Raw genomic sequence first — 19,945 nt, 5'->3', positions numbered from 1 at the left:
TCAAATCTGGTTTCAGTTTATTTCCAGAATTTTACTGTACAAAATATGCAAAGTGTAAAACGGTTTTATGTTTCAGTTTAAAAAACAACAAAACCCCATCCAGCTATAACTTAAGAGAACCCAGCTTGGAACAGAACAATTTACAAGGCTAGACCCACAGTGCATTAATGTCACAGACACCAGGAATTTGCTTACTTAAGTCCACGATTAGAAAAGAACAGAAAGACCATGTACCATTGCAGTTAAAGTTACATGTGCAAAGAAGAGAAAAAAAAGAAAGAAATGCTGGTTAGTGTCTATTAATTAGAAAACCTTGGCAAAAACCTTCTTACTATACAGTGTGTGTAGAAAAAGTATTACACAGTGATAAAGGAGGGTGAGGGAAGGGCATTCACCCCCACCCCCTTCCCCAAGACACAATAATGCTGAATCAAAGAAACAGGCACAGAAGAGTGTAAGATTCCTTCACAGTTATGCCTGTGCAGGTAGCGAGCCACAGCATCTCCCCACTGCGCACACAGGAGATGGCCCCAAGCATCCTTAGGTGCTGGTGAGAGGTGCCCAGGAAGCAGCCAGAGGGAAGGAAGGATTCCCTCTCTGGGCAGAGCACACCCAGGGCTGGCTGCCTGCTGCCTGCAGGGCTTCCGTGTGCTATAGGGATAAAAACTGCAGTCTCTTGGAGGGACGCAGATGGGCGGAAAACACCAGCTGTACCGCTGGGGCGGCGAGGACCTGGCTCCAGAGTATCCCAAAGTGATCCACACCGGTCACAGTTGTCAGAAACGGCAACTTTTGGTCATCATCTATTGGAGGCAGCAGCCTGAATGCAGGAGGATGCACACTCCTGTAGGAGACATCATGGCCCAAAAGCCATCTCTTTTAGAAGAGAAATTTGGGGGGGTTTACCTTTTTTGTTTGTTTGTTTTATAAAAATCAGCTCAATTCCAAGAGCACTTCCTTCTTAACACAGTTTAAACACTGACACCAAGCCTGGCCTGAGGCTTGAGACATGTATAATGCACATACCTAGAAGGGAAAAAGCACATAAGACACACACACAAGCTGAATGAGAAAACAGACACCTGCACAACTGCCTTGTGAACAGCTCAAATATGGCTGGGCAGAACTGAGCACAACTGAAGAGCTAGTCTGGGACCACACTACAGCAATTTTGCAAATGACTGCAAGACTTTCATTTTACCTTTGAAAAAGGGCAGATTTACACGTTTTAGTAAGCAAGATGAAATTGGCTTCAATAGGTTTCCATGTTTAGCAAGTTATGGATCTTTCCGGTTTCTTCAGCAGTGAGTGTTGGAAGAGAGCATAACTCCAACAAGACTTTTCAGAGCTAATTATGTGGGGCACGGTCGGCTCCAGAAACTCCTTCCCTTTACCTTTTGGCATACTTGGCAACAGCAGATATCCCAAGGCTTTGCACAGGTATCTCCATTCCAAAGGAAAAGGTTAGGAGGTTCTACGAGGGACAGTATTTGTTCAGATCTCCCCCAAACTTGAGCCTTACTGTGAGCTGCCCCCAAGCTCCAAACTGCAGCCTCAGCACCTCCCTTCCCAGCAGATACTTGTTGTGCCTCACCTGGGGAACTCTGGGGTGAAAAAAAGGCACAGAAGTGAGGATGGAAGCTGGAGAGACTCACTTTGCTGACAGAACAAATTTTTAGAGGCAGAAGTCAGAGAAATAGCTGACAGAGGCTGAAATCAGATCTGCCTTTCTCTCCAATACCCCTCCTCTGGGGGACATTGCTCTTAAAGGCACCAGGGCAGCCCCTGAAGCAGGAGGTGACTTTGCTCTGTGATCAAGCTGCATCACACCAGCTTTTCATGTCTAGTGCATCCCTCCCTACAGGGAAGGCGTGGATGGCAATGTCCCCACTCTGCAGGGTGAAAACTGCTAACAGCAAACCTCCCCAGGCTGATCACAGCAGCTTGGTCAAGGGCTCATACACTATGGAGGGGAGTCCTACAATGCTTATACTTCCAAGAGTGCTGTCTGCTCATCTTCCAGGAGTGGGAAAGGAGCCTGAGACCTGGGGCAGCCCCACAGAGCCTACACACAGACAGTTGAAGCCACATGGCAACAGGGCAACAGATGTGCTAAAACCCTTGCCCTTGCCTATTTACAAGACTGGCAAAGTAGTATGGGTCTAATATATGCTCCTACGCTCTGATAAGCTGCAAGAAATCCAAATCTTTCACTTTTTAGCCATGAAAGAGAGAGCCAGCCTTTGTGGAAACCCACAGCCATTTCCATCTGCTCTGGAACACTTGAAAGTCTTAGCTGCATCTGGTTTTGCAAGATCTCAGCATGGCTTTGGATTTAGGCTGTAACAAATCTGAGAGCTAAAAACCAAAGCCTTAAAAGTATCCAAGCAACATACTTGAGAGTCCCAGGAACCACGCCAACATGGAAGGGAGGAGTGGGGCACCACCACTCCTGGTTAGGAAACACAGCACCCTACTGAACGGTTCAGCTTCCAGGGAAGGACGTCCAGTGCAAGGATCTCCTCCGAGGGGGACACTGTCCACTTCGTCACAAACAGGGTTTGTCTTAAAAAACCACTTAAATTCTGAAAAATCCCCCCACAATTGCCAGCCAGGTAAAAACTATCCACACTGTGAGAGAGGAGGGAAAATATGTGCAACGAGACAGTGCAGGATAGGAGAGGCTTTCGGAGAAACAGCCTCCACTTGGCTGACAAACCCCACAAGTTGTATTTATGCTCAGTTCTTGGCAAGCTCGGCAGAAGCAAAGGCTGCAGGAATTGGACCAGAGCTTCATTCCCTATGACTCGACTCTTACTCATTAGCTGGCTATAAACACAGTTAAACAAACCAGTCTGCTCTCACCGCTCAGTATGGTTTTAAAGAGTTTGAATTCCTATAGATGCCACAGATTCATCTGTGGATCTCAAAGCACTTGAGAGCAAGTTGAGTTTAGCCTCACAACACCCCAGTGAGGTAGATATGACAGTGGTCCCCTGATTTTGCATGGAGAGGGGAACAAGAGAGTCCCTAAAAAAATGTCACTAAGAATACCAGAACAGGGAATATTCAGGAGTCACAATTCCCTGTGACTGTGTGATTCCCTGTGAGTCTGTCCTCACCTCTAAGCAGGCTGCATCTCCAAAGAGACCGTTTGAGAGGCCAAGTTCTTTCCTTCAGATATCATCAGGCAAAGCATTCATGCTGCTGACATAGGGAAGAGTATTTCATGTAGGAGTTGGCCCCCGTTGACAGTGTCCTTTTTGGCAGCAGACAGAAAAGGCAGCATGGAACTATAGCACAAAGATGAGGGAGCAGACCCAGAGCGAGCACATACCGCTTCCGTCTGGTTCTCCATGTGTTAAAGGATTTAACAAAATTAAGACATGAGTTTCCTGAGCAGATAGTGTCAGACAACCCCCCTCGTGGGGCAGGGAAAAGGAAAGGGGAAGGAAATCCTGGGAAAGTAAGAAAGTTTTGCAGATGTGCCTGTGACAAGGTGCTCTCACATACATGGCACACCCAAGCCCCCGGCAAGGTGGTTCTTGTTCTGGCTTCACAGAAATGAGCCAATTCAGCCACAGGCAGTAGCCTCCACACAGGCATTAAGTGCTCCACAGTCTCCCAAGCTACTCCCAGTCTCTCCCACCCTACTGGTTATGCACATCATAAAAGCCAGGTGCAGGTATCTTTAGGAGAGCCAAGTGTAAGATACTATATGCGCTCCTTTTTTTTTTTTTTTTTAAAGGAATAAACCCACCTATTTTTTCAAAGTAAAACACTGCAAAGGCCACAGGCAACAAAGGAGTCCCCATACAGACTACCAGAAAGCTGATCTACACAAACACTGAGTTTAGAGAAGAGAAAACTCTACCTACTTCCCATCCTTTAAGGGCAAAGGGCCTAATCCCATCATGTATCATGCCATCCAGTTTCTTCACAACCACTTCTGGCACATTACAGGGAGGAAAAAGGATCCAGGAGACTACCACACACTTGTAAGAAAGGCAAAGGAAACTGCAGGGGTCACTTGGATGGGGAATCATCACTTTGGACTCTTTCTCCCCAGGGTACTCCCTTGATCCCAAGAGGACTATCCACAGGGGCTGCTGGACACGCATCTGCATTGCTGCCGAAGAGGATGGACCCTCCTGCCCTGTCCCCAGCATCCCTGCTTAAAGTGGTTGCTCCCTCCCACCAGCTCGTGGTGGGCACCAGTCAGCCCACACCTGCTGTGCCACGCAGGACTGGCACAGCCCCACTCTTTGCTTGGCCACCTCACCCTGGTGGGAGCATGGAGGCAGCCTCATGAGCTCCTGGAGGAGCCCAGGGAAAGGCCAAAGGGGACAGGTGGGGCTGTTACAGCCTTCCTCAGAAGACTGTGCAGTCTGGCAATGAAAGGCACTGGCTAACATAAGGAAGAAGGCCCTAGTTCCAGAGGGCAGGCCAGATCCTGCTCGATAAGGGGTATTTGCATGGCAAAAGACTGAGCAGAATGAATTGAACATTTACATTCACATGGATCTCAGGGGTACCTGACTGAAGGCAGGTCACTGCCAGCCTAGCAGCTATGTTACCTGAACTTGGATGTGATGCCCCCATGCTGGCAATCAGACTTCAGACACCGATTTAGGTCATCATTAAAAACAAACTTTCTAGAACCCCATAAAACTCAGGTGACACTGAATTCACACATGAAAGCTGCACTGGTGGGCAAAGGCAGCCTTACAAACAAAACTCCTCTCAGGAGCAGATCCCAGCACTGAGCAGAAACTCCCACAGCACAGCAAGGCCAAGAAAGGCAGGTAGATTTTCAACATTCAGAACATTGGTATTTTTTAGCTACAGCTGAAGGTGTAAGGTGGGGAAGGGCTCACTGCAGTGTTTCCAGAGCACAACAATTCTCCAAAGCAAGTGAACATGGCAGGGGTCAGCCCATCCCTGGCTCCTCTCCTTAAGGAGGGAAGTGCTTTTGTTGGTGTTTTCTCCAGACACACTTGAAACTGGTTCAAGAGGGAGGGGCACATTCCTGCCTGCACCCCCTTCCACTCAAAGAGGTTGTCAGATGTAGGGAGGGTCTGTGATTTATCTGAGGAGGAGCCAGCTATTCACTGACCCTGTCCCAGTGCAAATACGCCCTTGCAGGTGCAAAAGGAAGTGGCAGTGCCTGGAGAAACACATTCAGAAGGCCAGACAGAAGGGGACAGAAACAGGGAGCCTTGGGAGTGCCCGAAAATGATGTGGACAAGCAGAAGAGAGGGAAGCAGGTGAGACAAAACAGGGAGCTGTGCCACACAAAACAATTTCACTAACAAGCACTGATTAAAAAAAGTAATAAAAATTCAAAAAGCTGAAAGATGGACTGATCCAGTTTAAGACAAGTAATTTCACAGGGAGTGAAACCACCCCACTATGCTCATACAGGTCTGGCACTGACAGAAGAGGCACATGGAGAAGAGGGAAAGAATAAAAGAGGACAGAAGTACTCTCACACACCCACCCTTTGATATTCCCTCCTCCCCGAGCGAACAGGGACTGCTGCACCCCTGTGCCAGCAGGTTTCTATAACGGAGAGGTGAGCAACGCCCTCTCAGGAACAGCCACAGGTAGCAAAAGAAGAGACACAACAGAGCAGGCGTGCACACGGCGTAAGGCAGCACTCCAACAAAAATACTGACGTTGCAATTGTGCAGAGAAAAAGAGAGCGAGAGATTTACAGTATGCCTGGAAAGAGGGGGGGAAAAGAAAAAAATCTGTTCTGTCTCCAAGGCTGAGCTAACTGAGCCAAGTCACCCTGTTGCCTCTTAAGATACTTCTTTCTAGATAAGATATCTCAACTCCCCCCTCCCCTTTCCAAATAAAGTGCAGATGGTCAAATATTACTGGTCCATCATCTGCCAGTTTCAGTCAGCATTGGGGAAATTAAACCCAAAAGCACAATATTGAAAAAAAAAAAAAATCTCCAAACAACCCACCCTCAAAATCCCTTAGACTGAAGTCTCAGACTGTAAGCGGAGGACAAATTTATGAGATTTAGGGTCTATGAACTCTTCTGAGAGTTTGATGAAGGGGATTTTTTTCACATTAACAACAAGGCTGAAGTCCAAGCACTTGAGGACAAACACGATGCCGTCTTGTAACCCGCTTGTGACCGCTTCCTCGCTGACGAGCGTCCACTGCTTGGAGAACCAGCGATCCCTGTCATACTGGAGGGTTGGGCCCGGGTTGAGGTAACGCTCCAGGAATGCCTGCCAAGAGCGGGACACACGTTAGCACCGGCCCCACTACTCGCTCTGCTCTCTTCCCATCCCCAAGTACGGTTCCGCGAGCACGGGCTTGCCATGTTGAAAATTGTTCCCGTTTTTGCACTTCAGAAGACATCTTCTCCCTAGTCCCACCCAGATTTTCAGACCCCAGCAATAGACAAAAACATCAGGAGATCCTCTTTCAATCCATCCCAGCAAGCTTGCAAAGTTATAGCCCTGATTTCTGCCATCAGCGCAGCCCTCTGGCAGCAGTTCAGTAGAGCAGAGGTCATTTCTCCCCTAGCAGCCCCATAACCCATCCCAAAACTGCAGTCCCAGACAGTGAGGTAGGATAGCTGGCTCTCTCCTTCAGCTCAAGCTAAGGTGGAAAGCAAAGGTTTCCATGTTTTCAGACTGAGCCCTGCAAAACCAGAAGCAGAACACAAAACACTGTTTTGACACCATGTTTTAAAGTCTCCTTTGCAATCTTCATGGCAGCAGAACCTTCTCTTACCTGGGTAAGGTCCCAGATGGCTCCCAGAGAGAAGATAAGGCCCATCTCTTGACAGCATTTCTGCTCTTAGTGTAGTAAGACTTGGGTGAACACCCAGGAGTAACCCTTTCCTAAGACTGTGGGGTATTCTTAGAGGGAAATGTGGAGAGTGGAATCGTGCGACCCATTTCCCTTATCATTCAGTCCCTTCCTGTGTTTGCAAGTCAACAGTCACAGCCTGGCCCTGAAGCAGCAAAGTGACATTTGACCAAGCAGCCCATGAATTAGAAACATTGTCAGAGAGACAGAGATTTATGCAGTGATTAGAAGCAGTCCAAAATATAGCAGAGTACAGAAAAAAAACCCCTTTGCACACTGCCACCTGCATCGTGCAGCTACCATGAGTCTGCTGGGAGAACTTCCTGTGACTCAAGGCCACCATCTCAAACACTTCTTCAGTACTCCCTTTGCTGAACTGGATAGGAAAACAATTATGTCATAGGCACTTTCAGATAAAGAGAGAGAAAAGATGCTACAGAGAAAACATTACTTCCCTTTAAGACCTGATACAACCTACAGTGCACTGATCCTATCACAGGTAGCAACTATGAAAACATCTAGTCACTCCCCTTGACAACTTTCTGTTCTGTGTGAACACATAGATGTCCCACCCTCTTCTCCCTCCTACCTGCACCCGTGCTAGAGAAAGCATTACCTTTGGTGTCATGTTGTTGGTGATGCAGAAGGACAAGTGTTGCAAGATGCTCTCCATGCTGTGGTACTGCTGCTGGCGGGTGGTGCGAAGGTACTTCTGCAGAGCCCTCGCCATGGAGGGGAAGATTGCCTGGGCTGCTTCTCGGGGGTCCATCATTTCTCCTGGAGCTTTCTGCTGTTCCTCTGCCTGGAGGCGTTTGATGTGAGTGAAAGCCTCCTCTACTGCAACCACAAGCCTGCAGAAGGAAAGTTGGGATGGTAAGAGTCACAACGAGAGGTAGGATGGGTCTGTGGATAAGGCAGAGCCTGGGAGTCTGGATTTACAAGCTCCTATTCCGATCTGCCACTGAGTCACTGCCTGCTATGAATTACATAAAATCTTCTCTACTGACTGTGAGGGGTAGACAGCAGCTTTTCATTCCTTGCCCAAGCCATCCAGCAACTGAGGGTCATAAACCGGGATTAAGATTTTAAAAGCCTGAGCACTGCACTTGGTTCTGCCAACACAGCATAAACGTCAGCTGCGTGACTCAAACAAGACACAGCTGCCCTTGTGTTTAATGCACGTCTTAATACAACAGATCCAGCACACAGAACTGCAGCACAAAGCTTAGGGACAGGCAAGGAGTCAGGAGGAAACTGGCTACAAACTAGCATGACCCAGGCCACAGACCACTCTGAGACACCGTGCTCACAAGCTGCAGTCTGCTCTTATGCCAACCGGGTACAGAACTTGTGCTGCCAAATGACTGCCCTGCCCCCCTCTACTGAACAGCAAGGGTGAGAACAACCCACCCCTGTCTTCACTTGTAACACTGCAGCTAGAGACATCCCCTGCAACCATTCCTGTGTTGGCACAGGTGAGTAAACACCAAGACCACACCATAAAGAGGGAACAGATGCCTTATGACACTCGTTACTTAGTCCTGGGCTAACTTACAGAAGAGGGGCTATGCTGCAGTTAGTGAGGAAAAAACGGTAATGGAAGAGTCACCCAACAAAGCTCTTTTGCCCTTCCAGACGGGACTTGTTTCACACTCAATTTCCACTCAAGTCACCAATGACTGTCCACATTGCTCTCAATATCCAAAGCATCTTAAAGCCAGGGGCAGTTGCCTCAGCACCAGCAGAGGTGTAGCATACTGCACGCAGACTATATCTGAGGAACAGATGAGAAGCCCTGACCCTCACCCCTTCTTTTTAACTTGACTTAAGGAAGGTGGGGGGTGGAAATCAGTTTCTAATCTTCTGGCCTGAGACATCTGGCCTGACCTTCTAGGTTTTCCTCTGACTGATGGTTTTCCTCTGAGTAAGCAGCTGCTCTAACCAAACTCGGAAGCAAAGGAGACATGCCCAAGTTAGGATGCTGCACTTCACAGAAAGGAAAGTTTAAGTCCCTTTGGCTTCAAGGCTGGAAGAGAGCCTAAAAGACAGCAGATATAGAACACAGGTCAGACTGAAGTAGGCAAGGGGGGCACACTGTGCCAGCACTTTCCCAATGAAATATAAACTGCCAAAAGAAAACACAAAACAAGTCAGTTCCTTCCAGTTATGACACATTCCTTCCAAGCACAGCTTGGTTCAGGGGTACCTGCCTGTAAGCAACTTGCCTCAGACTGTTAGGTATGCTAACTACAGACTGCAATTAGGCTCCAGAGCAAATAGAGGCACTGTCTTGGGTCACCTCAATAAAGCATCAACTCTGTAGCCTAAGTATGACTGGCAGAAAGCATAACCACATTCCAAAATAAAATGTAACTGCTTCTGGGTCAAGTCTTTCCTCCTGAATTAATTGAAAAGGGTAGTCCAACTGCCTCTTTTATTAATCTGCAAAGACAAATATTCTCCCCACCCATGAATGGGCAACACTAAGTGCTCCACTGATCTTGCCCCTGGATTACTTGAGCTGACAAGCCTGGGCACGGGCGAAAATAATGGGATTTCCTGCAGCAAGTAACGATAGACTTGTCAAGCACCGGACTGTTCCTTAATCCATGACATTGCATTAGCTTATCTGCCTCATATACATGAGCTCAGCTTTATGCATGTCCTTTGGATAATTCCAGCTGCAAGCTGTCACCCTCCCTTACGCATCCCGGTTTCATAAGCTCCTTCACTGTGACAGACTTACGGCCCTTAATCACCGATCAGGAATACACCCCATCAGCCTGGGCAAGCCCCACACGACTGAGTTTTGCAGCGCCAAGGGAAGGGCTTTACCTGGCACGGCGCTTCCTCACTCGGCGCTCGTGGTCGGCCTCCTCGTAGTAGAGCTCGTTGTGACTGGAGTCCCTGCGGCGGGCGGCGGCTGCGATCATGGCACGGGACTGCCCCGACGCGTTGTTACCTGGGCCTTCGGGGGGCAAGGACGGGCAGAAAGGAGACACAAGAGCAGTGTTACTGCCACAGGACTGGGGCTGGCACAGACCGGCACCCCAGGGCATCTCTCGCAAGTGCTCTGTGGCTCCAGCCTTCCCAGCCAAAGTCATGAACCCTTCCCCAGTCCTCAGGAGCTCTGGTAGAAACCCTGTTAGGCAGCACAGGCTTAGAGAGGGGCTCTGGAGCGTGGACAAGGGAAGTTAGTCGGGATGAAGGATCTCACGGCACATACATAAAGGCAGAGCAAGGTGAACATGCCGAGGATGCAACTTACCCCCCATTATATACTCTTTCAGTTTGAAGGCAAGGGCAGCTGGAACATACCACATTTCAGCATCAAGACAGTGTGAGAGCACAAAAAGTGAGAAGTTGGAAAAAGGAGAAAGACAAAACACAAGAACATAATGAGACATGGAGATGAATAAATTAAAGACAAACTGCAGCCAATTACTCGCAGGGAGGAAGAACAGGATGCAGAGGAAGGAGGGTCATCTTTAGACAAAGCACAGGGTTTTCCAGAAGGACAGAAGCTGTCAGAGCAGCAATCCCTCAGGAGGGTAGGCTGGGGTCTACAAGTGTAGTAGTTTCTCCTGGCATTTTGAGCAGCACCTGTCATTAGATCTGCTGCTGCTGTTAGCAAATCCTACACAGCTACAGGAACAGGGAAATTGCAATCTGCTCTGTAATACCCGGTCAAGTGACAGAGCTGTCTACTGTAAGACCTTAACTGTGACCTAAAATACAGTAGTAGGTTCTGCAACTCGCCCACGAAGCCCACAGCTCTGGCTGTTTGGGCAGGGAGTGGAAAACATGTTGCTCCAAAAGAGTTTACAAACCTCTCTATACAGACAGAGGATAGAGGTGGCTCTACCCAGAGAGAAGCAGTAGTCTAGGACTGCCTCCAAACCACCAGGAGTTGCTTTTATGGCTAACTGCTCTGAAAGCCCACGCTCTCAACTGGCAGTGGTCAAAGCCAATCAACTGCACAGACACGCTCAGAACTGTTCTGCTCATGCAAGGGCAATTCTAATTTTTTGTCCTGAAAAGCACAAATCAGATTCCAAGACAGAAGCCTGAAGTTCAGCAGTGGGAACGACAAGCACTCATACACAAAGCTTCTTAAGAGCCTAAACACTTCAGATACTGCTTGACAGCCCTGAAATGGAGGATATGACTCAAGGGAGATACTAGATCCCAAATTTGGGTTAGATCTGTAATTTGCCTTGTTAACTATGCCTGACAATGAAAATCTTGGTTTTGAAGGTGAGCCTTCCCACTCCGTACAAGAGAGATTACAGCACGATGTTTTTCTTTCCTGGCTGCTGCAGTATCAAATACAAAAGCTGTCAACAAATTAGTAATGCTATTAAGGCAGCCTGTCTTTTTTCACAAAGGGTGTAAGAGACTGTCAGGCTGCCAACGTAAGCTGCAGCCAGAACTACACTCTGCTTCGTAAAACAGACAGGAATCTTCTTAAGGACATGCCTCTAAGCCTGAGATTTCCATGCGCACAAAGGCAGCGGCATTGCACAAGGAACAGCCCAGGCAACCGGCACTGCCCCACAAGGGAAGGTATGAGTCTCCAGGCCCTGGTAGGCTCACAAGCTTGACACGTGGAAAGGCCTGCCAGCCACATCTGCAGCTTGCTTCTGGTTCCTTCTCTTCTAACAAAGTCTTCTGAGCCAGCAGTTCCTAAGGTGCTATCACACCATTGGACTGGTTAATTTTCCTCTGAGCCTGGGAGCCCCAATGTACCAGCAGATGCTTCAAGAAAATAGACCCTGTCACCTCCCAGAGAGATACCTCGGTGCAGGAGAAGACAAGCCAGTTAGTTATCAGAGTGGCACATCTCGCAGCCAGCCTCGCAGGCTGTGGGGTTTGAACAGTGTGCAGACAGTTGTGGGATCAGGAAGCCCTCATCTACCACACACCAGGCTGCTGAGAGTGAGCAGCTGGACTGAATGATTTCACCTCTACAAAAATGTGGAGTCAGTCTGTTTGCTCCCCCCCTCCAATTCAACTGAAGCAAGAGCTTCATTCCAGGCAGCAAGGGACACGTGATGGGCAAGCCTGTCCCTCTCCTTCCCTTGCTTCCCATTTCCTCTGTCAGGATGGGAGTATCTAACTGTAAGGATCTAAACCTTCAAATAATTTTATGGACTCAGGAGTGCTGCACCAGGTTTGGGGAAGCACTTAGGATAAGGTCTTTGAAACTCATCAAAACAAAAAAAACCACCTCAACCAAACAACCAACAACAAACCAGAAAAAGAGGAAAACCAAAACTAAATAACCCACAGCCATAAGGCACCGAAACATTGTTGAAAGCAAAACAATCATGTCTCATGTTTGTATTTCAGTCCCCGCACCATGCACGCAGAGCCACCTTGCCCAGCTAAGTCCCTTTAGTTCTTTCTTTCCAGCTCCAAAACCTTTCAATACTAATGAATTCATGGGCAAGGATGTGCCTTACCACATTTTGTCAAAGGATTTCAGCCATTCTTCACCATAAAAGTTTCTCTACACAACTCCAGCTCTTCCCAAGGAATGTCACTTTCATAAAGGTTGCTGAACACATCCCGCTTATCAAGCCTGGCTTTCACTGATAGGGTTTGAGAGTGTCAAATGACTAAGTCCAGTTTTCACTGCTTTGAGCATCCAGATATTCATCCATCCTCCCACAGGCTTCTTTAAAGCCCCGAAGTTTGAAAACGGTTTGTAGAATTGCAAAGCTCAACGGGGATAGTTATCTGTCTCTGAATTTCCATGAACTGCTTAGCATCATGATGACTTGGGAGCATGGCCACGGGTAAGCCAGGCATAGCTAATTTAGTGCTAAGGCTGCAAGCTGACAAGCACCGAGAGCACCGCTTTCATCAGCAGCTGATGCTTAGACCTTGCGTCTTCCCACATTGCTACCAACCTCCTTCACTTTCCTGAAGGCTACATGTAGAAACGGAATAATAAATGACTGGGGAACTCATTTAGGTTTACAGTTGTGTTAATTGTACTATCACAACTAAGAAGATGACCCAAGGGTGACAAAAAGCAGAGGCTGCCTAAAACAAGCAGTGGTGCTGAAAAGTGCTTATCAAGCCACATGACAATTAAGCCGACATAAAACTTGGCCATTTCACCTGGCAAAGACAAAAGCCTTATTGTGGGCTAAACACATCTGTAAAGTCGTCTGGAACTGGCAAACTCAGGACTGTTAGGAAGATTTCCAGCAAGAGACAAGACTCTGGCAAAGCAAAAAGGTGAGAATGTGTGCATAACAAAGCGTAAAGCCAACCCAGCCCTTCCCCATCCCACCCATTCTCAGAGACTACATTTCACCTCACCTACCATCAACATTGTAGACTTTCAGGCCAGCCATGTGCTTGGCTGCTCGGGATTTGGAGGCTGTTAACAAGGCTGGGTTGTAGACTGTGAAATCTCTGTAGTAATTTTCCAGAACCACCAGTGCAGCTCGTTGAATGCTAGAGAAAGAACAAAAAACAAAACAAGACAAAGTACCTCAGATTAAAACAAGCTCTTTTGTTTCGATAAAATGCTCAGAAAAAGAGAAGAAATAGTCACATTAGTTGGAACTAGGTTGTCACACCTAGAGAACTGTGCAATACACAGAATAATAATTACTCTCTCTAGGACCTGAATTTCATTTGAGATGCAAGATAAATGTCTCTACCCTCACATTAATAGGAGGATGACAGGAAATCCCTAAACAAGGGCAGCATACAAAGTGAAGCCCTAGGCTGACTGCAATATGGTAAATTACAGAACTAGAGCTCATCCTACCTCGGCAGTACAATCACTGTGCTGCAGAGACTTTGCTCAGGCTGAAGATCAAAACACCACAAGGGTTTTGCCGTAGCTGGCCAGCCGAGATGGAGAGACCAGCTCAGGATGGATGCTTTTCCCTTTGAGTCATTTCCAGCCTCACCTCACAGCTCCTCAGATCTCCTCCATCCCAGCACTGACTAGAGTGTGATCTCTTCAGCTTTCACAGCAAGATAAGATCGCTGCCTGAGGAGTATGGTTGCCAGAGACAGATTACCTCAGTATTGCTCGTTAAATCCCAGGCTAGGGACAAAATAAGGAGCAGTGACACTCCCTCCATCCCTTTGAAGGGATGCCTCTACATAAAATGACGACACATGGGAGCAAAACAAGCACACGCGCCAGCAGCAGGAAAGACTCAACCCAGAGGTATCTTCCTTTGCAATCATTTTGACAACAGAGAGAGAGAGATGTCTGTAGGCACTGTTACCAGCAAATAGGACAGTATTTCAAAACAAGCCAGAGCTACGATGTTTAACAGTGCCAGCGCACACGCGGGATCCGGGACACAGCTCTTTCCCCGTTGCTCTGGCTCCCTGCCTCAGCGTGGCAACCGACTGGCAGCAGAATTCTCTGCAAATCACCAAGATCACCGATTCAGCCAAATGGAGTTTGCCAAGGACCCACACCTAACATAATTTTTGTGGGTTCAAAATGAAAAGGGAACTGCCAACACATTTGTTGCCAGTTAATTTGTTGCCACTTCCCAACAAAACTTCTCCTAAGGAAAGCAACCAAGTATTCTCACACATTACAACGTAAGAAGAAAACATTACAAGGATGGAAACGCGGGAAAATAAGATATCAACAAATTAAGACCAAAATTCAGTTCTCAGCACTGCCACGGTGTGCTCCCAGAGGAGCAATTAAAAGTTTTCCTGTTCCCTGTGCTAATATTAAACTTCTGTATCACACCCCAGTAATTTAAACACGCACACCACGGTCCTCGATCCTCCATCTGTCCCCCTCCCACTGATCAGTGAATTAAACACACCTGACAGCCCGTTCAAGAGATTCTGAGAAAGAAGAACAAACCCAGACTTGTTCACTGTGTAGCTCAGTCAGTATTATGGTCCATGACCACACATTCGATTAGTTGTGTACCTATAAGATGATGAATTTAGTTTTTGAAGCAAATTCCATCTTTAGGACTGTTTGGTAGGGTCTTTTGCATCCAGTCAGAGCATCCTAAAGAAGCTTTACCTTTCAGGTGCCACTCCTTCATATTTCCTAATCTTAGGTTTGGAAGAAGCAACTCCACTTAAGCACTCAGCTACTGATATGAGATAAAAAGCCACTTAACCAAGGAGACAGTTTTCTTTTAATAATGAAGTAGTACAGACTGACCCAGTGCCACACACAGAGACGCTGACACAGAACAAGGGGAAGCTGTTTTATTTCTCCTAGCCATACTTCTGATTTCTACTGTGAATTTGCTGCAGCTTATTAAACAAAATTTCATAAAAGAAGTCATGTGGCAGCAGCACACATTCCCCCTTCCGACTGCACTTAAACATAAACGAGTTTTTCCACGTCCGTTTCCCAGGAAGATAAAACTCCACAGAGTTTCATCTCAAAACACAACGTTTGGAAAACTGAAAACAAGAACATAAAAACGAACAGTTATACTCTGCTAACACACTGCACTCATTACAAACAGCATTGGAAGTTCCATCCCAGAAGTAGGAAATATTTGGGAGGTGCTCCATTGACCAGCTAGCTTTATTAGGACAAAACACAATGCATCACGGGAGACAATAATTTATTTTTAACCAGACACATTTACCCTGAACCCCACAGACAGCATTATCATCAGGATGCCAGCCTTCCCCACCCAGTATCCCTTCCATCCCCTCATTGAATAACCAACCCCACCAATTCCTTGGCACATGAACCCAACATCCAAAACCAATAAAGTTTTATGTTGCAGCAAGCAACCATCATTGCCCTGAAAATAAAAGCCCAGGTGCTTGTTGCTGATGCAAATCCAGTACAGGTTCAGTCCCACATGAGAAACCCCAATCACACAGAAGCTCTGCTCTCTGGGAAGAGAACTGTAATTAAACATCAGTTTCCAGAATTTCTACCAGCCCATTTCTGTCTCCCATGTAGTCTACCCTAAGCGTGCAGGTTAGAAAGACAGCTATACTATGACTCTTCAAATGTTCTGTTACTGAAAAAAAAAAATTAAAGAGAAGAAACTGCAGACAAGAAAATTAGAAGCATCATAATAATTCGCAAGAAGAGCGAGGAGAAGGCTGAATCAGAGCCTTCTGGGCTGTGTTGCTCAACCTCTTCACCCACATCAAGGGGAAGCCTCGCCCTGCACAGTGCAGGACAGCCAGCCCTGCCCCACGCAGGTGCTGCGAAGCAACAAGAACCCCCCTGCCCCAAACAGGCACAGCACCCCAAACACGGCAGAAGGGCTCCCCAGTGCTCTTGTGCAACACAACACGCAAGGAGGGTGCATACCAGCGTGCAGAGCAGCCTGGAGGAGAGAGCAGGAGCAAAGCAAAACACTAAGGAAGTCTGTTTTCTCCCAACACAAACTCAGGGCTTTTGGACTTTCCACTGCAGACCCACTGCTGCCTTGTGAGCAAGGTGGAGTGGCAGTAGAAAGCCTCCTCTCCATCTGCACTCCAGCTCCGATGGGAATGGAAACTGGCAGCCTTCCCGAAGCCCACGTTTGGAGGCTGTTTGCTTGCAGCACTGTCTCGGGAAGAGATCAGCACTGTGTCGGTCACTGCATTCATTCACCCCGCACTTCAGCAAACAGGCTTTCCTTGCACTCAGGACTTTGAAAGAATGAGGAGGGGCAGGAAGAAAATAAACAGAGAGTTTTGATACTTAATCGCTTCCATAGAGAAGGTCAGAACGAGGATCCCTCTCATGTCCTGTCAAGAGGACCTGGCGGCCCAATATATTTCAGGCACTGTAACAAGCTAACAGAACACAGGAAAACTGTATCATAGAAATCATCGTAGAAAGGCTTGGGTTGGAATGACCTTAAAGATCATCTAGTTCCAACCCTGCCCCACCATGGGCAGAGCACAAAAATCAGGACATAAAAAGCATTTTCATGCAACAGTTCAAATTCAAAGTTTATGACATGAGAAAAAAATCTCTTGCACAGGCCAGTGGTCTACTGGGAACACAGTTTTTCTTGTAGGCAGTATCAGTAAGCCTCTACACACTTTGTTGCTTCACATTTTGTGTAGTTGGAGGGTGAGGTTTTTTTAATTATTATTTTTACTCCCCTAAAAAGGCCATGCCACAGCATGCTGCCAGAAGGGAAAGAAGACAAGCTGACCCCACAGAAGCACGGGGTACCTCAGTGGCATCTGGCAGCAGAGAAAAGCAGAGTCCTTCACAAACAGTAATGAATTAACTTTTACAGGGCATCCAAGGAAGTGGAGGAGGGGACTATGTGACACAAAGGCAGCAACTATTTTTTTTTTCTCTCAAAAAGCTAAGTCAGGAGGAGTTTTGTGTGAGTACTTGCTGCTACAAGAGACTTGAATATTTGAGGTCTTGTCATACACTGCATCTCAGAGGCCATTTTGACTTTTTATTTGCCTTCCGTGACACAACTACACCAATACTGGAACTGGCTTTTTTTTTAGAGGATTTACAGGAGAACAAACAAGTGTTCTACTGAAGCAAAGCACATGGGAAGAAGCCTGTTTTAATCAAAATACTGGCTTTGGACAGTGCTGGTTTCTAGAAAAAGGGTTTTGAGTTTTCTGAAGTGGTGGGAAAGGGTTAGTACAAAACCAAAAAAAAAATCAGGAGGAAAAAAAAAAGATTAAAAATTGAAGCCACACCCCTATGTCCAAAATTGCCATTGGACACACTGGGGTGAAGCCCAGCAGTCTGCAGCACCTGTGTCTTTTACCAGCTTTGTACTTTCCTGCTAAGCTAGAAATGTAGCCTGTCATGGTACTATACCAACCATCAGCTATACACTGCTAATCATTTAAGGCAGAGGAGTGCCCCATGCTTTTGCAACAGATATATACACACATCCAGAAAGAGCTGAGCTGTTTGCTACCAGGGTATCCTTGCCATGGATGCAAATCTTGCAGCATCAGGGTTTAGAGTGAGCCACACACCTAAAACACACTGGGATAGTCAGAGAGGCTTGATGACTGCTGTGCTAATTGAGGGCTGGGGAAGCCTGGGGTTATTTAATCAAATGGTTCCCAACACAGACTCCTCTCCTCCAAACAACATTTTTTTTTAATGTTCTTCAAAACAGACACAGCATCAAAACAAGCCAAGGTCTCTGGGCACATAAAATCTATGCCACAGCCGGCTGGGAAGTTTGGCACCTCAAAGAAAAGCCAAGAAAGGATTGCACAAAGCAGCCTTCCACACAGAGCTGGTTTTGCCTTACCAGTTGTCTCCAGCCTACAATTGCATCAAGCTTATCTAGTGCAAGAGTGCTGAGCTGCTCATCCACACCACTTCTTACTCCCTAGCAGTGCTGTCAGCTCACTCCCAATGGGTTTGGAACAGTTCTGTGCCTTCTCCTACCTTACAATCATATCTCCCTTCCAGAAAATCCCCTTTCCTTCTCATACTCTTTTGCTAGAGCACTGAAACAGAGTTGGGGCTCCAGTGCCTGGTCCTTCATGTTTTACTATTTTTCCAGAGCAAAGTCGCTAGGATTGAAGCCTTAGAAAGAAAACTGGAAATAGACAATTGAAGGTCAAAATGCTTCCCACACCAACATCCCTACCTAGAATGATTACACAAGGTATCGATTTCCACCATCCTCTACGCAGACTTGCTTCCCTGCTCTGCCTACCATAGTATGGGTGAGGTCAGCACAGGCTGCCCAGGCAGATGGCCCCTGGGCAGCACTCCCACAACGGGGGCCCTGAGCTGGGAGAATGCAAGTACTTGCTGTGCTTCCCAAGCAACACCTTGGAGCAAGGCTCCTGAGAGGACCAAGATCATGCAGAAGCACTATGCAGTGCTGACAGCAGCACCAATGCCTTAGTTACAGTTTTGTCCTCTCCAGTAAACAGAGACCCAGTCAGATCTCAGCAGAGATGCCAAGACAAGGAATTTCTTCGGCAGCTGTGGTCAAACAGGCAGAGCAGAAAAATGCCTTTGGATCGTTGTAACTACAACAGCATTTCAGTTTGGTACAGTCAAGAGAATAGGACCACAGCCCTTAGGAACAGGAAAACCACATTTGCTTGTCAGACAACCACAACTGAGGCCTCCACTCAGCTGAGACAGGCAAGCACAGTCCTCACCCTCCCTGGAACAGGCATCAGGACACAGCAAGTTTGTTTTAGATACCTGACTTCTGGCATTTGGTGAGGCAGGGAGAAGAATCTGCAAGGTCAAGCCTTTATGAGGGAAGGGAAGGAAAACTTGGCATAGTAACAGGTTGTCACTGTGATGGCAGTACAGCTGCTGCCCCCAAGGAAGTGAACATCCATCCTGTAATGGCACAATTTATATAGAACCCAAACACACACAAGGTTTGTCCCACAGCTTTGCAGCAACCAGTCTCCATCTGTTCTCTCCCCTTCCAGCCTTTTTTAAAAACATGAAAATAAAAGAACAGGAATTTAAAGTGTGTCCCCATCTATCTCCAACACTGGACATCTGAACAACTGTCACAAGAATGTTGGAAATTTAAAGAGAGCAGCACCCCAGGTTCTAGCTGCAGATCTCCCCTTTTCTGCCCTGTGCTGTCCAAGACAGTGCTCTTCAACAGATACTCCAGGATAAATCTCATGTTCTGCAAGACAAAAACCAGAAACAAACACACAAGCTGAGCAATACAAGAGTTCACTGTGGATGCTGAAGGGATTTCAACATATACATTTTCTGAATGAGAGGAGGAGAGCAGGATTCATTTTCAGGTTGGGGCTTTTTTGTCTGTTTTCCTAAAATGCAGCCTAGCCAAAACCCTCCACGTATGGGTGAAAAAGAAAGACTCCAAGTTTACTACTAATGTTGCTTTTACATTTGAATCTTTTAATTTGGATGAGAAGATGAGTATTTTTTTAAAAAGAAGATTTTACAGGAGGGTATGACCAAAATTGGGGGTTGGGGGGAAATCAACTCCTTTACATTACACAACCCAAACAAACTACTTATTTAAGCCTTCCTGAAGAACCCTATAAAAGTATTCCCTGGCCAGTACTAAGATGATGCTGCTACAGAAGTACAGAGCACTAAGTTTTAGCAAGGAGCTATAAAACCCCAGTAAACCCACAGGCACGCTCCCATGGCAATTCTCCTTCGGAGAAA

The 19,945-nt window shown here is 46.9% G+C and overlaps 1 protein-coding gene across 2 annotated transcripts in view; it reads right to left on the bottom strand.

Annotated features, from left to right (window-relative positions):
* VANGL1 (VANGL planar cell polarity protein 1) overlaps positions 1-19,945 on the bottom strand; it is a 46,251-nt gene continuing 26,306 nt past the window's right edge. The window contains exons 5-9 of one of the 2 annotated variants that reach the window (XM_050333116.1): positions 13,175-13,308; positions 9,673-9,805; positions 7,454-7,688; positions 5,976-6,248; positions 1-844 (exon numbers count right to left, since the gene is read on the bottom strand). In XM_050333116.1, the coding sequence (XP_050189073.1) occupies positions 5,988-6,248; positions 7,454-7,688; positions 9,673-9,805; positions 13,175-13,308 (763 nt within the window). In that variant the 3' untranslated portion in view covers positions 1-844; positions 5,976-5,987. Of the gene's footprint in view, positions 6,249-7,453; positions 7,689-9,672; positions 9,806-13,174; positions 13,309-19,945 lie in introns of both variants that reach the window. The other variant, XM_050333115.1, reaches the window with a different exon arrangement.

The sequence above is a fragment of the Myiozetetes cayanensis genome, unplaced genomic scaffold (assembly GCF_022539395.1).
Source record: "Myiozetetes cayanensis isolate MyiCay16 unplaced genomic scaffold, myiCay2020 scf5-8, whole genome shotgun sequence".
In the NCBI taxonomy this organism is placed as follows: Eukaryota; Metazoa; Chordata; class Aves; order Passeriformes; family Tyrannidae; genus Myiozetetes; species Myiozetetes cayanensis.
Note: the sequence above shows the minus strand (reverse complement) of the source record. Positions and strands in the feature narration are given on the sequence as shown.